The following is a 16,123-nucleotide window of genomic DNA, read 5'->3' on the forward strand; positions in this document are numbered from 1 at the left end:
GTCACACATCCATATTATACCACATGCCATAGTGCCTATTACACATTATGCCAGGGCTCAACAATTTTTCATAAAAGAAGGACAACAGTGCGCACCAGAGGCCATGATGCCCATTACAAGTTATGCCAGGGCTCAACATTTTTTTAAAACTAAGGACAACAGGGATAGTGCGCGCCGAAAATTTACACCGTAATGCTTGTTACAAGTCACACACCCATTACATATTATACCACATGCCATGATACCCATTACATGTTATGCGACACCGCAATGCCCAATTCATATTATGCAACATACTATAATGCCCATTACACGTTATACCAAACACTGTAATTCCCATTCCACATTATGCCACACACTGTAATGCCCATTACATATAATACCACATGCCGTAATGCCTATTACATATTATGCCACATAAGTGCCGCTTACCTACATGCTTTTTGCTACGGGTTTCATGCTCTATGCCAGGGGTTGCATGCTCTATCAGTCAGATCAGCAGGAGAAGAAGAGAGGGTCCCTGTTGAGGGTAGGAGGGGACCTTACGGCCTGCTAAGGCAGGGGGGCAGCCACAGCCACAGGCAGCCCACACAGGGCTGGAGACAGCACTGGCCTGCAATACACAGTGGTGGGGCTGGGGTGGGCAGTGGAGGGTGCCTCGGTAGTCTGTCAGACAGACACTGACTGGGACTTGGGTCTCTGGGACAGCTGGTATGGTGTCGGTGTCAGTGTCACTCAGTCTGGACAACAGGCCAAGCAGTAAAGCAGCAGGGGGCAACTTAGGGCTCCTCAGATAGCCAGTGCCAGTCTGCCACACAGCAGCAGCCATGGGGGGGGGGGGGGCACTTTTAATGTTAGGTAGGCAGTGGAAGCACACTAGAATGGCTGGACATGCAGCATCCAGCCTGATGTCAGCCAACCTTATAATTAAAATGTCATCGGAATCCTTGACATTGACCCCTGACACTGCTCTCTAACACTGACCCTGACACAACTCTCTGGCACAGCTCACTGACAATGCTCCCTGACACATCTCTCTAACTGCTCCCTGACGCTGACTGACACTGCTACCTGACACAGCTTTCTGACACTGACTGATTAAAAAAAACAACAACAGAAAACTGCTTGAAAGGTAGCGGAGGCTCGAGGTCCCGGGGATGAGGTGCTGCCCCGCCAGGAGCACTGACAGGGCGCTTCGTACGCGCAGCAGCAGCAGTTAGACTTACTGTTCTGTGTCTCATGTAGCATGTAGCAGCGCGCCTGCTCCCACAGGTACCACACATGTCCCGCACGCACCATCCCCGCCCGGCTATTTCAAATCTCGCGGTCTGGCAGCCAATCAGGATCCACCACTCCTGATTGGCTGCTGAACTGCGAGATTTGAAATAGCCAACGAGCAGACAGGTCTGCACATACAGCGGCTATCTCTCCCCTTGTCAACTCCCGGCGCATCTCCTCACCTCGCGCTCTAGTAGTCACTCACTAGTGGCAGTGGCAGCACGGTTCCCGGACATTGTATAGTCCGGGAACGCCACCCGTCCGGACTCCGGACATCTGGCTTAATTACCGGACTGTCCGGAGTAATCCCGGACGGGTGGTAACCCTAGGGAGGGGCGGGCTCATAGCTCCCTTCTGTCTGTGTCACCCTGCGGGGGGGGAGGGGCGGGCTTCTGTCTGTGTCACCCTGCAGGGGGAGGGGCGGGCTCATAGCTCCCTTCTGTCTGTGTCACCCTGCATGGGGGGGGAGGGGCGGGCTCATAGCTCCCTTCTGTCTGTGCCACCCTGCAGGGGGAGGGGTGGGCTCATAGCTCCCTTCTGTCTGTGTCACCCTGCGGGGGGGAGGGGCGGGCTCATAGCTCCCTTCTGTCTGTGTCACCCTGCGGGGGGAGGGGCGGGCTCATAGCTCCCTTCTGTCTGTGTCACCCTGCGGGGGGAGGGGTCGGCTCATAGCTTCCTTCTGTCTGTGTCACCCTGCAGGGGGAGGGGCAGGCTTATAGCTCCCTTCTGTCTGTGTCACCCTGCAGGGGGAGGGGCAGGCTCATAGCTCCCTTCTGTCTGTGTCACCCTGCAGGGGGAGGGGCAGGCTTATAGCTCCCTTCTGTCTGTGTCACTCTGCAGGGGGAGGGGCAGGCTTATAGCTCCCTTCTGTCTGTCACTGTAAGGATAAATGTGTAGCCCCTCGACCTGGTGGCCCCTTAGGTACCAGTGAGAATGTGATTTAACCCTACACACCAAACACACGGTGGCGAGTCAAGAAACATTCTGGTTTATTAAGAGTTTAACAGTAGGTTAAAAGACATGATACATGGGTGTGGACAAATGTATGGTACTTTGTTATTGGCTGTTTAACAGTTGCTGGGCAGATTAAACAGGAGACATACAAGATATTATACACAAGAGAATGGGTGAGAGAGGGGGGTTTTCATTATAAGGGAGTTTATGCAGGTGCACGCTGCATACGAAACCACAAAAGGGGGAGTAGTAGAAACTTAGATAAGACACGCTTAGGCTTACAGTATGACCTTGTAATGTAGCCATAGAAAAACCATAATGAGAACAGTTCTACGTGCAAATTCTTATATGCTACATGGGTTCAAAATTTTAACCCTTCAATCCCCTCTTAGAATCATGAATTTAGATGATATGATTCTTCTTACGGAATTCCTTATTTCTGTGCTTAGCAAGATATTGTTTGTAGCCTTCAGGGGAATTTGCGTGTGCAGGGGCAATGGATTCATACATAATACCTTTGGTAGCAAGTTTTCTACAACATAGTATAATACAAAAAACGACAATACAGATAATAGTAAGAATAATCAATATATAGATTGCTAATTGAACAAGGGCCTGTTCTATACCATTTGGGTGACCATTCTTATTACATCCCTATGTCCATCGTTTGGAGACACAGGGGTTAATGGTGCAAAAGTCTATCTGGTAGGCGGCTACCTCGGTGCTGAAAGAATTGTACCAGAAAATGTATACGCCTGCCTTTTCAGTCATGTCCACTTCAGTTTTTGTGCAAAGGTATCTGGCAAACAAGAATCAATAGAATAATATACGTTATCCACCATCGTCCAGAATTCTAGAATGACCTCATCTGCTGGTGAGTCGTCTTCTCCATCATGTAGGAGGTTAGGGCTGTCTGCCCCCATTAGTACCTCGCCTTGATCTGTTCTCTATCCGGGACGTTACTCGGGATTCTCTTTACCCTGGATGCGTGTATCCACACTGGACTCTCTTCTGTAAGGACAGCCGTCCTGGTTACTGCTACGATCTCTGTCTCTGGACCGTGGGTGAAATCTCCTGGACCTTTGTTCCTAGGGAGTACCTTCACAACGACCTTGTCTCCGACCTGGAAAGGATGTGTTGATTCCTGTGGATTAAAAAGATTTTTACAAATAACACCATGTTCAATTTCACTAAGTCTGGTGATGAGGGACCTAACATACTCTTCTCTAATCTGTTCTAGGTCTCCCTCCTGGACTACTAATGGTTTCTTAGCCCAGGGCGTGGGGAAAGGTCTTCCTATTAAAATTTCAAAGGGTGAATAACCCAGAGTCTTTTGGGGGGGTCATTCTAATTTCTGCTAGGACTATGGGGAGGGTTTGTTTCCATTTATTAAATGTTCCTCCTGTTGCTTTCCTAAGTTTGTCCTTTAAAGTCCTATTCCTTTTCTCCACTATCCCTGAACTTTGAGAATGATAGGGAATGTGAAATTTCCTCTCTATTTGAAATGCTTTCACTAAAGCTTGTGTGATTTTTTTTTTTTTTGCTGTAAAGGCAGTGCCTTTGTCGCTATCTATTTGGAGCGGGCATCCCCATCTAGGGATGATTTCTTGTGTTAGAATTCTTGCTACAGTTTTAGCATCTTCTGCTTTTGTGGGGAATGCCTCTGGCCATCGTGGAAACATATCCACTATAACCAAAGCATACTCCTGTTTTGTACCTTTGTTAGGTATGTGTGTAAAATCAATTTGCAAATGTGTGAAAGGAGTAGTTGGGTACTCCGGGTGTTGATGCTTTGCTTTCATTGGGTTATTAGGGTTGTTGCGCAGACAGGTAATACATCTGCTAATGTACTAATCTACCAATGTTTTAGCATCTGTGATATAAAAATCTTTGTTTAAAAGCATGGCTGTGGTGTTTTTGCTATGATGTCCTACCCCATGGTAGTGAGCAATGAACAATGGGGCGCTTGATTGTGGTATGCATGGTCTCCCCTCTTTGCAGATCAATCCTGTTATAGGATTTTTCTGCAATATTGGAAATAACCAGTCATCCAAGTCTTTTTGTGATGCTGAGCTTTGTAGTTCAGTGATCAGGTTTATCTTTCTACATTTGGCAAGCTCTTGTGAGCGCTATGAGTTCTGCAGCTTGTGCTGATTGATATGGAATGGGTCTCGCTTCTAAAATGTCATTTGGGAGGCGTACCACTGCGTAGCCTGCCTGATATGTCGAGTCATTGGGTCTACTACAAGAACCATCCACAAATACATGGTCAGAACCTGGTATTGGTACAGGGGAAATGTCAAGTCTAGGGGAGGTCTCTGACTCTATTGATGCAGAACAGTCATGATCGTCAGGAATTTCATCCTGGGAGCCCTTTAGTCCTAAAAGTGCATTTAGAATGGGTGCGGGGCCTGAGGATGCGTTTGCATACTTAATGGTGAGTGAGGGGCTTCCTAGCAACAGGACCTCATCTCCACTAAGACGCTGGGCTGACATGTGTTGTGTGTGTAGCCCTTTAAGTAATGCTACAACATTATGTGTGGTATGGAGAACAGTGGGTGAGCCTAGGGTGAGTGTGGTTGCCATCTCAGCTACCATTGCACAGGCCGCCAGTGCCCGAAGACAGGCAGGCATACCTTGGACCGACACCGGCATCACTTTGGAAAAGAATGCCACGGGGCGCAGCTTACCTCCATGTTCTTGTGTCAGCACACCCGCCATGGTTTTACATTTTGTCCCTTGCATATAAATGAAATGGTTGTACATAGTTTGGGAGGGTCAATGCTGGACTTTTCATTAACATACATTTTTAAGGCTTTCATATGCATTTAACATTTCTTGTGACCATTGTATCTGTTTAGGTTTGTCATTGAGTGTGGCTTGTCTCAAAATGTTATCATAGTAGGAACAGTCAGAAATCCACTGTCTGCAATAATAGTGTTTGGGCGGACCAGACCCAGTACAGACTGTATGCGTTGTGGGCTGACTTTCCTCTCTCCCTTTTTCAAGACAAAACCTAAATAATCAACATTCTTTTTGCACCATTGCATTTTTGCTTTTTGACACTTTGTGCCCACATTCACAGAGCCAGTTTAACAGTGATATACCATCCTCTCGGCATGCCTCCTTTGTTGAACTACAGATAAGCAGATCATCTGCATACTGTAGCAGGACTGAACCATAGGGGGGGGTGCCAGGGGGTTAATATGGCTTGGAGCACGATGCTGCACACAACAGGGGAGTCAATATACTCCTGTGGCAGTCTGCATCATGTTAACTGCTGGCCTCAAAAGAAAATGCAAATAACAGTTGTGTCTGGGTGTCCACAGGTATGCTAAAAAATATATTTTTCAAATCGGTTACTGAGAAGTAGGCGGCATTTACAAGGATGGCTGAGATGAGTGAGTTTAAATCAGGTACAATGGGTGCAATGGGAACAATTAATTGGTTTATTGCTCTGAGGTCCTGTTGACCATGTCTGAGGATTTACAGTGTCTAATTCTGTGTTTGGGTCAGAACTGTCAGTCATGAGCAAGTGTGGTGATGAAACATCAATTTCCTTTCCTGCTTCTGATGGACTAATTGTGATTTCTAGCACAGAGAGAAGATCTCTGCCTAGCAAATTGATTGGGCAGTCAGGTATTACAGTAAATTCATGTTTTCCTATGTCATGGCCCTTTTAGGTCTGTCCCTGCCAGTCAATCTGAAATCTGGGGTTGTCTCTAGGTCTGGGTTGGCTGGGCTGCATGGGGTTACTGACCTGTCGGGGTTTGTTTGAAGGGAACGGACAGTCTCTAGCCCAATGGCTATCCCTTTTACAATTATAGCAGCTTGTCTGCCTGTTGGGTGGGGGTCCCGCAGGAGCCCTCTGAGGTAGTCTGTCTCTAGGAGAACGGAATGATTTATTCTGTCTCCTAGGATTGTTTTGATTTTGGAAGCGTATGAACGGGGTATGTGATGGTGTGACAGTGTTTCTTTTAACTTCAAAACAACCTGCTGCTTCCTTTTCATACAAATGTTTTTCAAAATCCTTCACTGTGTCAGAGGTCCAAGTTGAAACAGTCGGCAGCAGATTATTAATGAAAGTAGAAACAAGTAAATTATCATTATGCAGAAGCGGCAGACCTGCTTCCTCGGTCCCGCACTTCTTGAATCTTTTCCAGAAATTTGTCACTATTTCTGACACTTTCTGCTTTCAACTTACAGCTATGGGGAGAGATGAGCGTGCTTTAAACACTTCATTCATATGTGCAGCAAGTTGATCCCACATAGCATCTATGCCTTCTTGGGTAAAGCTGCGTCCTTTGCATGCTTTCTTTAAATATGTTATGCATCCTATTGGTGTTATCATTGGTTTGGGACAATTTTTAATTATCCTATCTATCCCGCTAAATTGTCTACCCAAGGGTTAATGAAATAGTAATTTGTGGGGGAGACACGGGCAACATATTCTTTACATGTCTCTCCTGGTAAAAGCGGGGAATATTCTGTTTCTTTACTCTAATGTAATCCCATAATATAACAGTATGTCAGTCAATATGGTCACAATAATATCTGTCACAAGTCAAGTCGCAATTGTACTTAGAATCACTTTAAACAAAATGACATTCAGTAGCCAAATCACTTTGCAAATCTACTTATAATCGCTCTACACAGTAATGACACTCAGCGGCCGCACACTTACCAACCGTCCACTGAGTATCCTTAATACAAAACATACAGTAAGGCAGACAGAACACTTCAGCTTACGTGCACTTACCACCCGTGTACTGAGTGTTTTAAACAAATACACAGTTGCAACATTAACAGACAAACATGTACATACATATATTTAGGCGATCAGATCGAGGAGGCTTTCTCTGTGAACCCCTGGTTCAATTGCGGTATCCCGGATACCTGTTTCGTAATCTCAAGTCCCGGACTTGAATTACCTTTACGTGGACCCCAGGTCCTTTTTTATGACGTGGACCCCTGGTCCTTGTATCCCTGATACATTTATGGCGTCATAAATTTCCTTACATACAATTACGTAATATTAAGTCCCGGACTTAAATATTACCTTGTCACGTGTTCCCGGAACACGGAGTGAGTTCAGATTCTCAAATTCAGCAGGTGGCCGCAATCCCGTGGAGGGGACGGCCGGCTGAATCCCAGACGAAGCCCTCAAATTGTAAGGATAAATGTGTAGCCCCTCGACCTGGTGGCCCCTTAGGTACCAGTGAGAATGTGATTTAACCCTACACACCAAACACACGGTGGCGAGTCAAGAAACATTCTGGTTTATTAAGAGTTTAACAGTAGGTTAAAAGACATGATACATGGGTGTGGACAAATGTATGGTACTTTGTTATTGGCTGTTTAACAGTTGCTGGGCAGATTAAACAGGAGACATACAAGATATTATACACAAGAGAATGGGTGAGAGAGGGGGGTTTTCATTATAAGGGAGTTTATGCAGGTGCACGCTGCATACGAAACCACAAAAGGGGGAGTAGTAGAAACTTAGATAAGACACGCTTAGGCTTACAGTATGACCTTGTAATGTAGCCATAGAAAAACCATAATGAGAACAGTTCTACGTGCAAATTCTTATATGCTACATGGGTTCAAAATTTTAACCCTTCAGTCACCCTGCAGGGGGAGGGGCAGGCTCATAGCTCCCTTCTGTCTGTGTCACCCTGCAGGGGGAGGGGCAGGCTTATTGCTCCCTTCTGTCTGTGTCACCCTGCAGGGGGAGGGGCTGTCTCATAGCTCCCTTCTGTCTGTGTCACCCTGCAGGGGGAGGGGCAGGCTCATAGCTCCCTACTGTCTGTGTCACCCTGCGGGGGGAGGGGCGGGCTCATAGCTCCCTTCTGTCTGTGTCACCCTGCAGGGGGAGGGGCAGGCTCATTGCTCCCTTCTGTCCGTGTCACCCTGCAGGAGGAGGGGCAGGCTCATAGCTCCCTTCTGTCTGTGTCACCCTGCAGGGGGAGGGGCAGGCTTATAGCTCCCTTCTGTCTGTGTCACCCTGCAGGGGGAGGGGCAGGCTTATAGCTCCCTTCTGTCTGTCACCCTGCAGGGGGAGGGGCAGGCTCATAGCTCCCTTCTGTCTGTGTCACCCTGCAGGGGGAGGGGCAGGCTTATTGCTCCCTTCTGTCTGTGTCACCCTGCAGGGGGAGGGGCTGTCTCATAGCTCCCTTCTGTCTGTGTCACCCTGCAGGGGGAGGCTCATAGCTCCCTACTGTCTGTGTCACCCTGCGGGGGGAGTGGCGGGCTCATAGCTCCCTTCTGTCTGTGTCACCCTGCAGGTGGAGGGGCAGGCTCATTGCTCCCTTCTGTCCGTGTCACCCTGCAGGAGGAGGGGCAGGCTCATAGCTCCCTTCTGTCTGTGTCACCCTGCAGGGGGAGGGGCAGGCTTATTGCTCCCTTCTGTCTGTGTCACTGTGTCACCCTGCAGGGGGAGGGGCTGTCTCATAGCTCCCTTCTGTCTGTGTCACCCTGCAGGGGGAGGGGCAGGCTCATAGCTCCCTACTGTCTGTGTCACCCTGCGGGGGGAGGGGCGGGCTCATAGCTCCCTTCTGTCTGTGTCACCCTGCAGGGGGAGGGGCAGGCTCATTGCTCCCTTCTGTCCGTGTCACCCTGCAGGAGGAGGGGCAGGCTCATAGCTCCCTTCTGTCTGTGTCACCCTGCAGGGGGAGGGGCAGGCTTATAGCTCCCTTCTGTCTGTGTCACCCTGCAGGGGGAGGGGCAGGCTTATAGCTCCCTTCTGTCTGTCACCCTGCAGGGGGAGGGGCAGGCTCATAGCTCCCTTCTGTCTGTGTCACCCTGCAGGGGGAGGGGCAGGCTTATTGCTCCCTTCTGTCTGTGTCACCCTGCAGGGGGAGGGGCTGTCTCATAGCTCCCTTCTGTCTGTGTCACCCTGCAGGGGGAGGCTCATAGCTCCCTACTGTCTGTGTCACCCTGCGGGGGGAGTGGCGGGCTCATAGCTCCCTTCTGTCTGTGTCACCCTGCAGGTGGAGGGGCAGGCTCATTGCTCCCTTCTGTCCGTGTCACCCTGCAGGAGGAGGGGCAGGCTCATAGCTCCCTTCTGTCTGTGTCACCCTGCAGGGGGAGGGGCAGGCTTATTGCTCCCTTCTGTCTGTGTCACTGTGTCACCCTGCAGGGGGAGGGGCAGGCTTATTGCTCCCTTCTGTCTGTGTCACTGTGTCACCGTGTCACCCTGCAGGGGGAGAGTCTCATGTATTTCTTCCCCTCATGTCTCTCAGTGGAACGCCAGAGCAAAGCGGGAGAAGCTGACGGAGTTGATGTTTGAACACTACAATATCCCGGCCTTCTTTCTATGTAAGACAGCGGTGCTCACTGCGTATCCTTCCGAATTGTGATAGTGCATGGGGTGGATGAGGAGATGGATTGCCAGTGTATATAGGGCAATGGTGTGCCAGGGTGTAGGGTTGATGGCATGCCAGGATGTATGGGGTGCTGGGGTGCTGGTGTGCCAGGATGTATGGGGTGCTGGTGTGCCAGGATGTATGGGGTGCTGGTGTGCCAGGATGTATGGGGTGCTGGTGTGCCAGGATGTATGGGGCAATGGTGTGACAGGTTGTGTGGTGTGATGGTGTGACAGGTTGTGTGGTGTGATGGTGTGACAGGTTGTGTGGTGTGATGGTGTGCCAGGATGTATGGGGCAATGGTGTGACAGGTTGTGTGGTGTGATGGTGTGATGGTGTGCCGGCATGTACAGGGTGTTCCTCAGATGTGCTTGGAGGGCAATGGCAAGCCAGGGTGTATAGAGCGATGGCATTCATGGTGTGTGGGTTTATTTGGGGGGCGATGGTGTGCCAGGGTGTCTGGGGCGATGGCATGCCAGGGTGTCTGGGGCGATGGTGATCCTATACGATTAGCCACAATTAATATATAATGGGCTATGAGAACGTGCGCAATTTATGGCATTCAGTCTTTCTCACCATGGTTGAGGTTGGCATCTTTTTCTCCATGAGACTAAAGAGGAACCCTGGAGGCTCTTCACAGACCCAAAAAGGAGTCTCTCATTCTGGTCTCTTGTGGCCGAGCCGCTCAGTGGGGTGGCGGTACTATTTACTGACATGGTGACTGGAAGCAGAAGTAGGAAGAAGTATCATTTTGTGTTACCATAGTGTGCCCGGCATACACCTGTCTCCGTGCCCGTGGTGGGTCCGGCACACACATGTCTCCGTGCCCGTGGTGGGTCCGGCACACACATGTCTCCGTGCCCATGATGTGCCCAGCATACACCTGTCTCTGTGCTAATAGTGTGCCCGGCTTACACCTGTCTCCGTGCCCGCGGTGGGTCCGGCACACACCTGTCTCCGTGCCCGTGGTGGGTCCGGCACACACCTGTCTCCGTGCCCGTGGTGGGTCCGGCACACACCTGTCTCCGTGCCCATAGTGTGCCCAGCATACACCTGTCTCCGTGCCCATGGTGTGCCCAGCATACACCTGTCTCCATGCCCATGATGTGCCCAGCATACACGTGTCTCTGTGCCCGGCATACACCTGTCTCCATGCCCATGATGTGCCCAGCATACACATATCTCCGTGACCATGATGTGCCCAGCATACACATATCTCGGTGACCATGATGTGCCCGGCATACACCTGTCTCCATGCCCATGGTGTGCCCAGCATACACATATCTCCGTGACCATGATGTGCCCAGCATACACATATCTCCGTGACCATGATGTGCCCGGCATACACATATCTCCGTGACCATGATGTGCCCGGCATACACATATCTCGGTGACCATGGTGTGCCCAGCATACACATATCTCCGTGACCATGATGTGCCCGGCATACACATATCTCCGTGACCATGATGTGCCCGGCATACACCTGTCTCCGTGTCCATGATGTGCCCAGCATACACATATCTCCCTGACCATGATGTGCCCAGCATACACATATCTCCGTGACCATGATGTGCCCGGCATACACCTGTCTCCATGCCCATGATGTGCCCGGCATACACGTGTCTCTGTGCCCAGCATACACATATCTCCGTGACCATGATGTGCCCAGCATACACATATCTCCGTGACCATGATGTGCCCGGCATACACCTGTCTCCGTGTCCATGATGTGCCCAGCATACACATATCTCCCTGACCATGATGTGCCCAGCATACACATATCTCCGTGACCATGATGTGCCCGGCATACACATATCTCCCTGACCATGATGTGCCCAGCATACACCTGTCTCCATGCCCATAGTGTGCCCGGCATACACCTGTCTCCGTGCCCATGGTGTGCCCAGCATACACCTGTCTCCATGCCCATGATGTGCCCGGCATACACGTGTCTCTGTGCCCGGCATACACCTGTCTCCATGCCCATGATGTGCCCAGCATACACATATCTCCCTGACCATGATGTGCCCAGCATACACATATCTCGGTGACCATGATGTGCCCAGCATACACATATCTCCGTGACCATGATGTGCCCAGCATACACATATCTCCGTGACCATGGTGTGCCCAGCATACACATATCTCCGTGACCATGGTGTGCCCAGCATACACATATCTCGGTGACCATGATGTGCCCAGCATACACATATCTCCGTGACCATGATGTGCCCAGCATACACATATCTCGGTGACCATGATGTGCCCAGCATACACATATCTCCGTGACCATGATGTGCCCGGCATACACATATCTCCGTGACCATGATGTGCCCAGCATACACATATCTCAGTGACCATGATGTGCCCGGCATACACATATCTCCGTGACCATGATGTGCCCGGCATACACATATCTCGGTGACCATGGTGTGCCCGGCATACACATATCTCCGTGACCATGATGTGCCCGGCATACACCTGTCTCCGTGACCATGATGTGCCCGGCATACACATATCTCCCTGACCATGATGTGCCCAGCATACACATATCTCCGTGACCATGATGTGCCCAGCATACACATATCTCCGTGACCATGATGTGCCCAGCATACACATATCTCCGTGACCATGGCGTGCCCAGCATACACATATCTCCGTGACCATGGTGTGCCCAGCATACACATATCTCGGTGACCATGATGTGCCCAGCATACACATATCTCCGTGACCATGATGTGCCCAGCATACACATATCTCGGTGACCATGATGTGCCCAGCATACACATATCTCCGTGACCATGATGTGCCCGGCATACACATATCTCCGTGACCATGATGTGCCCAGCATACACATATCTCCGTGACCATGATGTGCCCGGCATACACATATCTCCGTGACCATGATGTGCCCGGCATACACATATCTCGGTGACCATGGTGTGCCCAGCATACACATATCTCCGTGACCATGATGTGCCCGGCATACACCTGTCTCCGTGACCATGATGTGCCCAGCATACACATATCTCCCTGACCATGATGTGCCCAGCATACACATATCTCGGTGACCATGATGTGCCCAGCATACACATATCTCCGTGACCATGATGTGCCCAGCATACACATATCTCCGTGACCATGGTGTGCCCAGCATACACATATCTCCGTGACCATGGTGTGCCCAGCATACACATATCTCCGTGACCATGATGTGCCCAGCATACACATATCTCCGTGACCATGATGTGCCCAGCATACACATATCTCGGTGACCATGATGTGCCCGGCATACACATATCTCCGTGACCATGATGTGCCCGGCATACACATATCTCCGTGACCATGATGTGCCCAGCATACACATATCTCCGTGACCATGATGTGCCCGGCATACACATATCTCCGTGACCATGATGTGCCCGGCATACACATATCTCCGTGACCATGATGTGCCCGGCATACACATATCTCGGTGACCATGATGTGCCCAGCATACACATATCTCGGTGACCATGATGTGCCCAGCATACACATATCTCCGTGACCATGATGTGCCCGGCATACACATATCTCGGTGACCATGATGTGCCCAGCATACACATATCTCGGTGACCATGATGTGCCCAGCATACACATATCTCGGTGACCATGATGTGCCTGGCATACACATATCTCCGTCACCATGATGTGCCCAGCATACACATATCTGGTTGTCCTTGTCCTCTACCCTCTCTATGTTATGCAACTCTGCCATATCTTGCATCCCTGACCCACTTTGTAGTGGTCAGACCCCTCTTTTGGACCCGGGGCCCCCTCAGGGGTCTTACCCTCAAAGTATATTTTTCCAGATTGGGGCGATGGTGCATAGGGATGTATAGGGCGATGGTGCGCAGGGATGCATGGGGTGATGGTGTGCAGGGATGTATGGGGAGATGGTGTGCAGGGATGCATGGGGCGATGGTGCGCAGGGATGTATAGGGCGATGGTGCGCAGGGATGCATGGGGTGATGGTGTGCAGGGATGTATGGGGAGATGGTGTGCAGGGATGCATGGGGCGATGGTGCGCAGGGATGTATGGGGCGATGCTGCGCAGGGATGTATGGGGAGATGGTGTGCAGGGATGCATGGGGCGATGGTGCGCAGGGATGCATGGGGCGATGGTGCGCAGGGATGTATGGGGCGATGCTGCGCAGGGATGCATGGGGAGATGGTGCGCAGGGATGCATGGGGCGATGGAGCGCAGGGATGCATGAGGTGATGGTGTGCAGGGATGCATGGGGCGATGGTGTGCAGGGATGCATGGGGCGATGGTGCGCAGGGATGTATGGGGCGATGGTGCGCAGGGATGCATGGGGCGATGGTGGGCAGGGATGCATGGGCCGATGGTGCGCAGGGATGCATGGGGCGATGGTGCGCAGGGATGCATGGGGCGATGGTGCGCAGGGATGCATGGGGCGATGGTGCGCAGGGATGCATGGGGCGATGGTGCGCAGGGATGCATGGGGCGATGGTGCGCAGGGATGCATGGGGCGATGGTGCGCAGGGATGTATGGGGCGATGGTGCGCGGGGATGCATGGGGCGACGGTGCGCGGGGATGCATTGGGCGATGGTGCGCAGGGATGTATGGGGAGATGGTGTGCAGGGATGCATGGGGCGATGGTGTGCAGGGATGCATGGGGCGATGGTGCGCAGGGATGTATGAGGAGATGGTGCGCAGGGATGTATGGGGCGATGGTGCGCAGGGATGTATGGGGCGATGGTGCGCAGGGATGTATGGGGCGATGGTGTGCAGGGATGCATGGGGCGATGATGCGCAGGGATGCATGTGGCGATGGTGCGCAGGGATGCATGGGGCGATGGTGCGCAGGGATGCATGGGGCGCAGGGATGTATGGGGAGACGGTGCGCAGGGATGTATGGGGCGATGATGCGCAGGGATGTATGGGGCGATGGTGCGCAGGGATGTATGGGGCGATGGTGCGCAGGGATGTATGGGGCGATGGTGCGCAGGGATGCATGGGGCGATGGTGCGCAGGGATGCATGGGGCGATGGTGCGCAGGGATGCATGGGGCGATGGTGCGCAGGGATGCATGGGGCGCAGGGATGTATGGGGAGACGGTGCGCAGGGATGTATGGGGCGATGATGCGCAGGGATGTATGGGGCGATGGTGCGCAGGGATGCATGGGGCGATGGTGCGCAGGGATGTATGGGGCAATGGTGCGCGGGGATGCATGGGGCGATGGTGTGCAGGGATGCATGGGGCGATGGTGCATAGGGATGTATGGGGCGATGATGTGCCAGGTTCAGGGACTGGTGAGGTAAATAACTGAGGAGTCCCTGGCAAGTACCAGAGACAGATTTGCACACAATATACTGTATGAGCCATGGGGTACATGTCAGCATTATACACATGTGCAGCAGTATACAGTATACTCTGCTGGAGATTCGCTGAGTTTTAATAAGAGATGTGCTGAAAAGGCAGCCTGGTGAGGCACTGGAGGTGAGGCACTGGGCACTGGAGGTGAGGCACTGCTGGTGAGGCACTGCAAGTGAAGCACTGCCTCATCTGCCATAGACTACTTCAAAGTTTTGACTATAAAAATGATTAGAATAATAAAAATAAGATTTTTTTATATATTCTTTGTATTATTGACATACTTTATACATTCGGAACTCCTGCGTATACCTTATTATGACAGGAAAGGCTGTGCCTCACCTGCCTCCCCCCACCGCTCGCCGCTGGCCAGGTTGCATGGGGTGATGGGTTAGTGGTGTACAGGATTGGTCGGTGCAACGCTCTGCAGAGTTTGCACAGGTTATAAAGTTACAATCACTTTCCTTAACCCCTCGTTCTCTGGAGTTTTGCTAATGGGCGATCTACAGGCCTAGTGTTAGACAGCGGAGCCACCCACACAACCGCTCTCCCAGTGCATGATGGGTACGTTCTGCAGCAAGGTAAGTCACATCACGTCTGTACCCCGGGCCTCTCCCACCTACCTGTCATACAAAGCCTGTCTCTGTATTGTAGGTATAGTAAAGTCCCCCCTGGCCGGAGACTTCATCACTATGCAGTGCAGGGAGCTGTTCCAGGAGATGGGGGTGGAAATCGTCCCCCCATACATGATCGCATCAAAGGTAATCACGAGAAAGGGTCAGGAGTAGTGCCGGCATCTGGCCACTAGGGGCTCTCTCCCACTGCTGACCACAGAATGTATGACAGCTCCCAATGTAATATATAGAAATGTCTGTGACGTGTTGGTGTTTTCTGGTGTATAGAATATATAGTACCCACTGCTGTGTGATAATAATACAGATGGGTATAATGTGGTGTACCGCTTGTCTCTCCTCTCTTTCCTCCAGGAACCCGTGCGTGAGGGGTCTCCCCCAAACTGGAGGAGGAAAGACAAGCTGCCCGCGGTCACCAAATCCTGGCAGAACTACATGAGTAATGTGAGTGTGTGTATGGGAGCTGGGCCGCATTGTGTGCAGAAGAGAATCAGTGAGAGAGCGCACTGGGA

The 16,123-nt window shown here is 51.4% G+C and overlaps 1 protein-coding gene across 3 annotated transcripts in view; it reads left to right on the forward strand.

The window, feature by feature from the left end:
• ACTL6B (actin like 6B) overlaps window positions 1–16,123 on the forward strand; it is a 62,314-nt gene that overhangs the window by 20,422 nt on the left and 25,769 nt on the right. For all 3 annotated transcript variants that reach the window (XM_083185842.1, XM_083185843.1, XM_083185844.1), the window contains 4 exons: window positions 9,477–9,574; window positions 15,466–15,560; window positions 15,634–15,740; window positions 15,966–16,055. In XM_083185842.1, coding sequence (XP_083041968.1) covers window positions 9,477–9,574; window positions 15,466–15,560; window positions 15,634–15,740; window positions 15,966–16,055 — 390 coding nt within the window. The remainder of the gene's footprint in view (window positions 1–9,476; window positions 9,575–15,465; window positions 15,561–15,633; window positions 15,741–15,965; window positions 16,056–16,123) is intronic.

This window comes from Crinia signifera, chromosome 4 (genome assembly GCF_055691185.1).
Source record: "Crinia signifera chromosome 4, ASM5569118v1, whole genome shotgun sequence".
Lineage (NCBI taxonomy): Eukaryota > Metazoa > Chordata > Amphibia > Anura > Myobatrachidae > Crinia > Crinia signifera.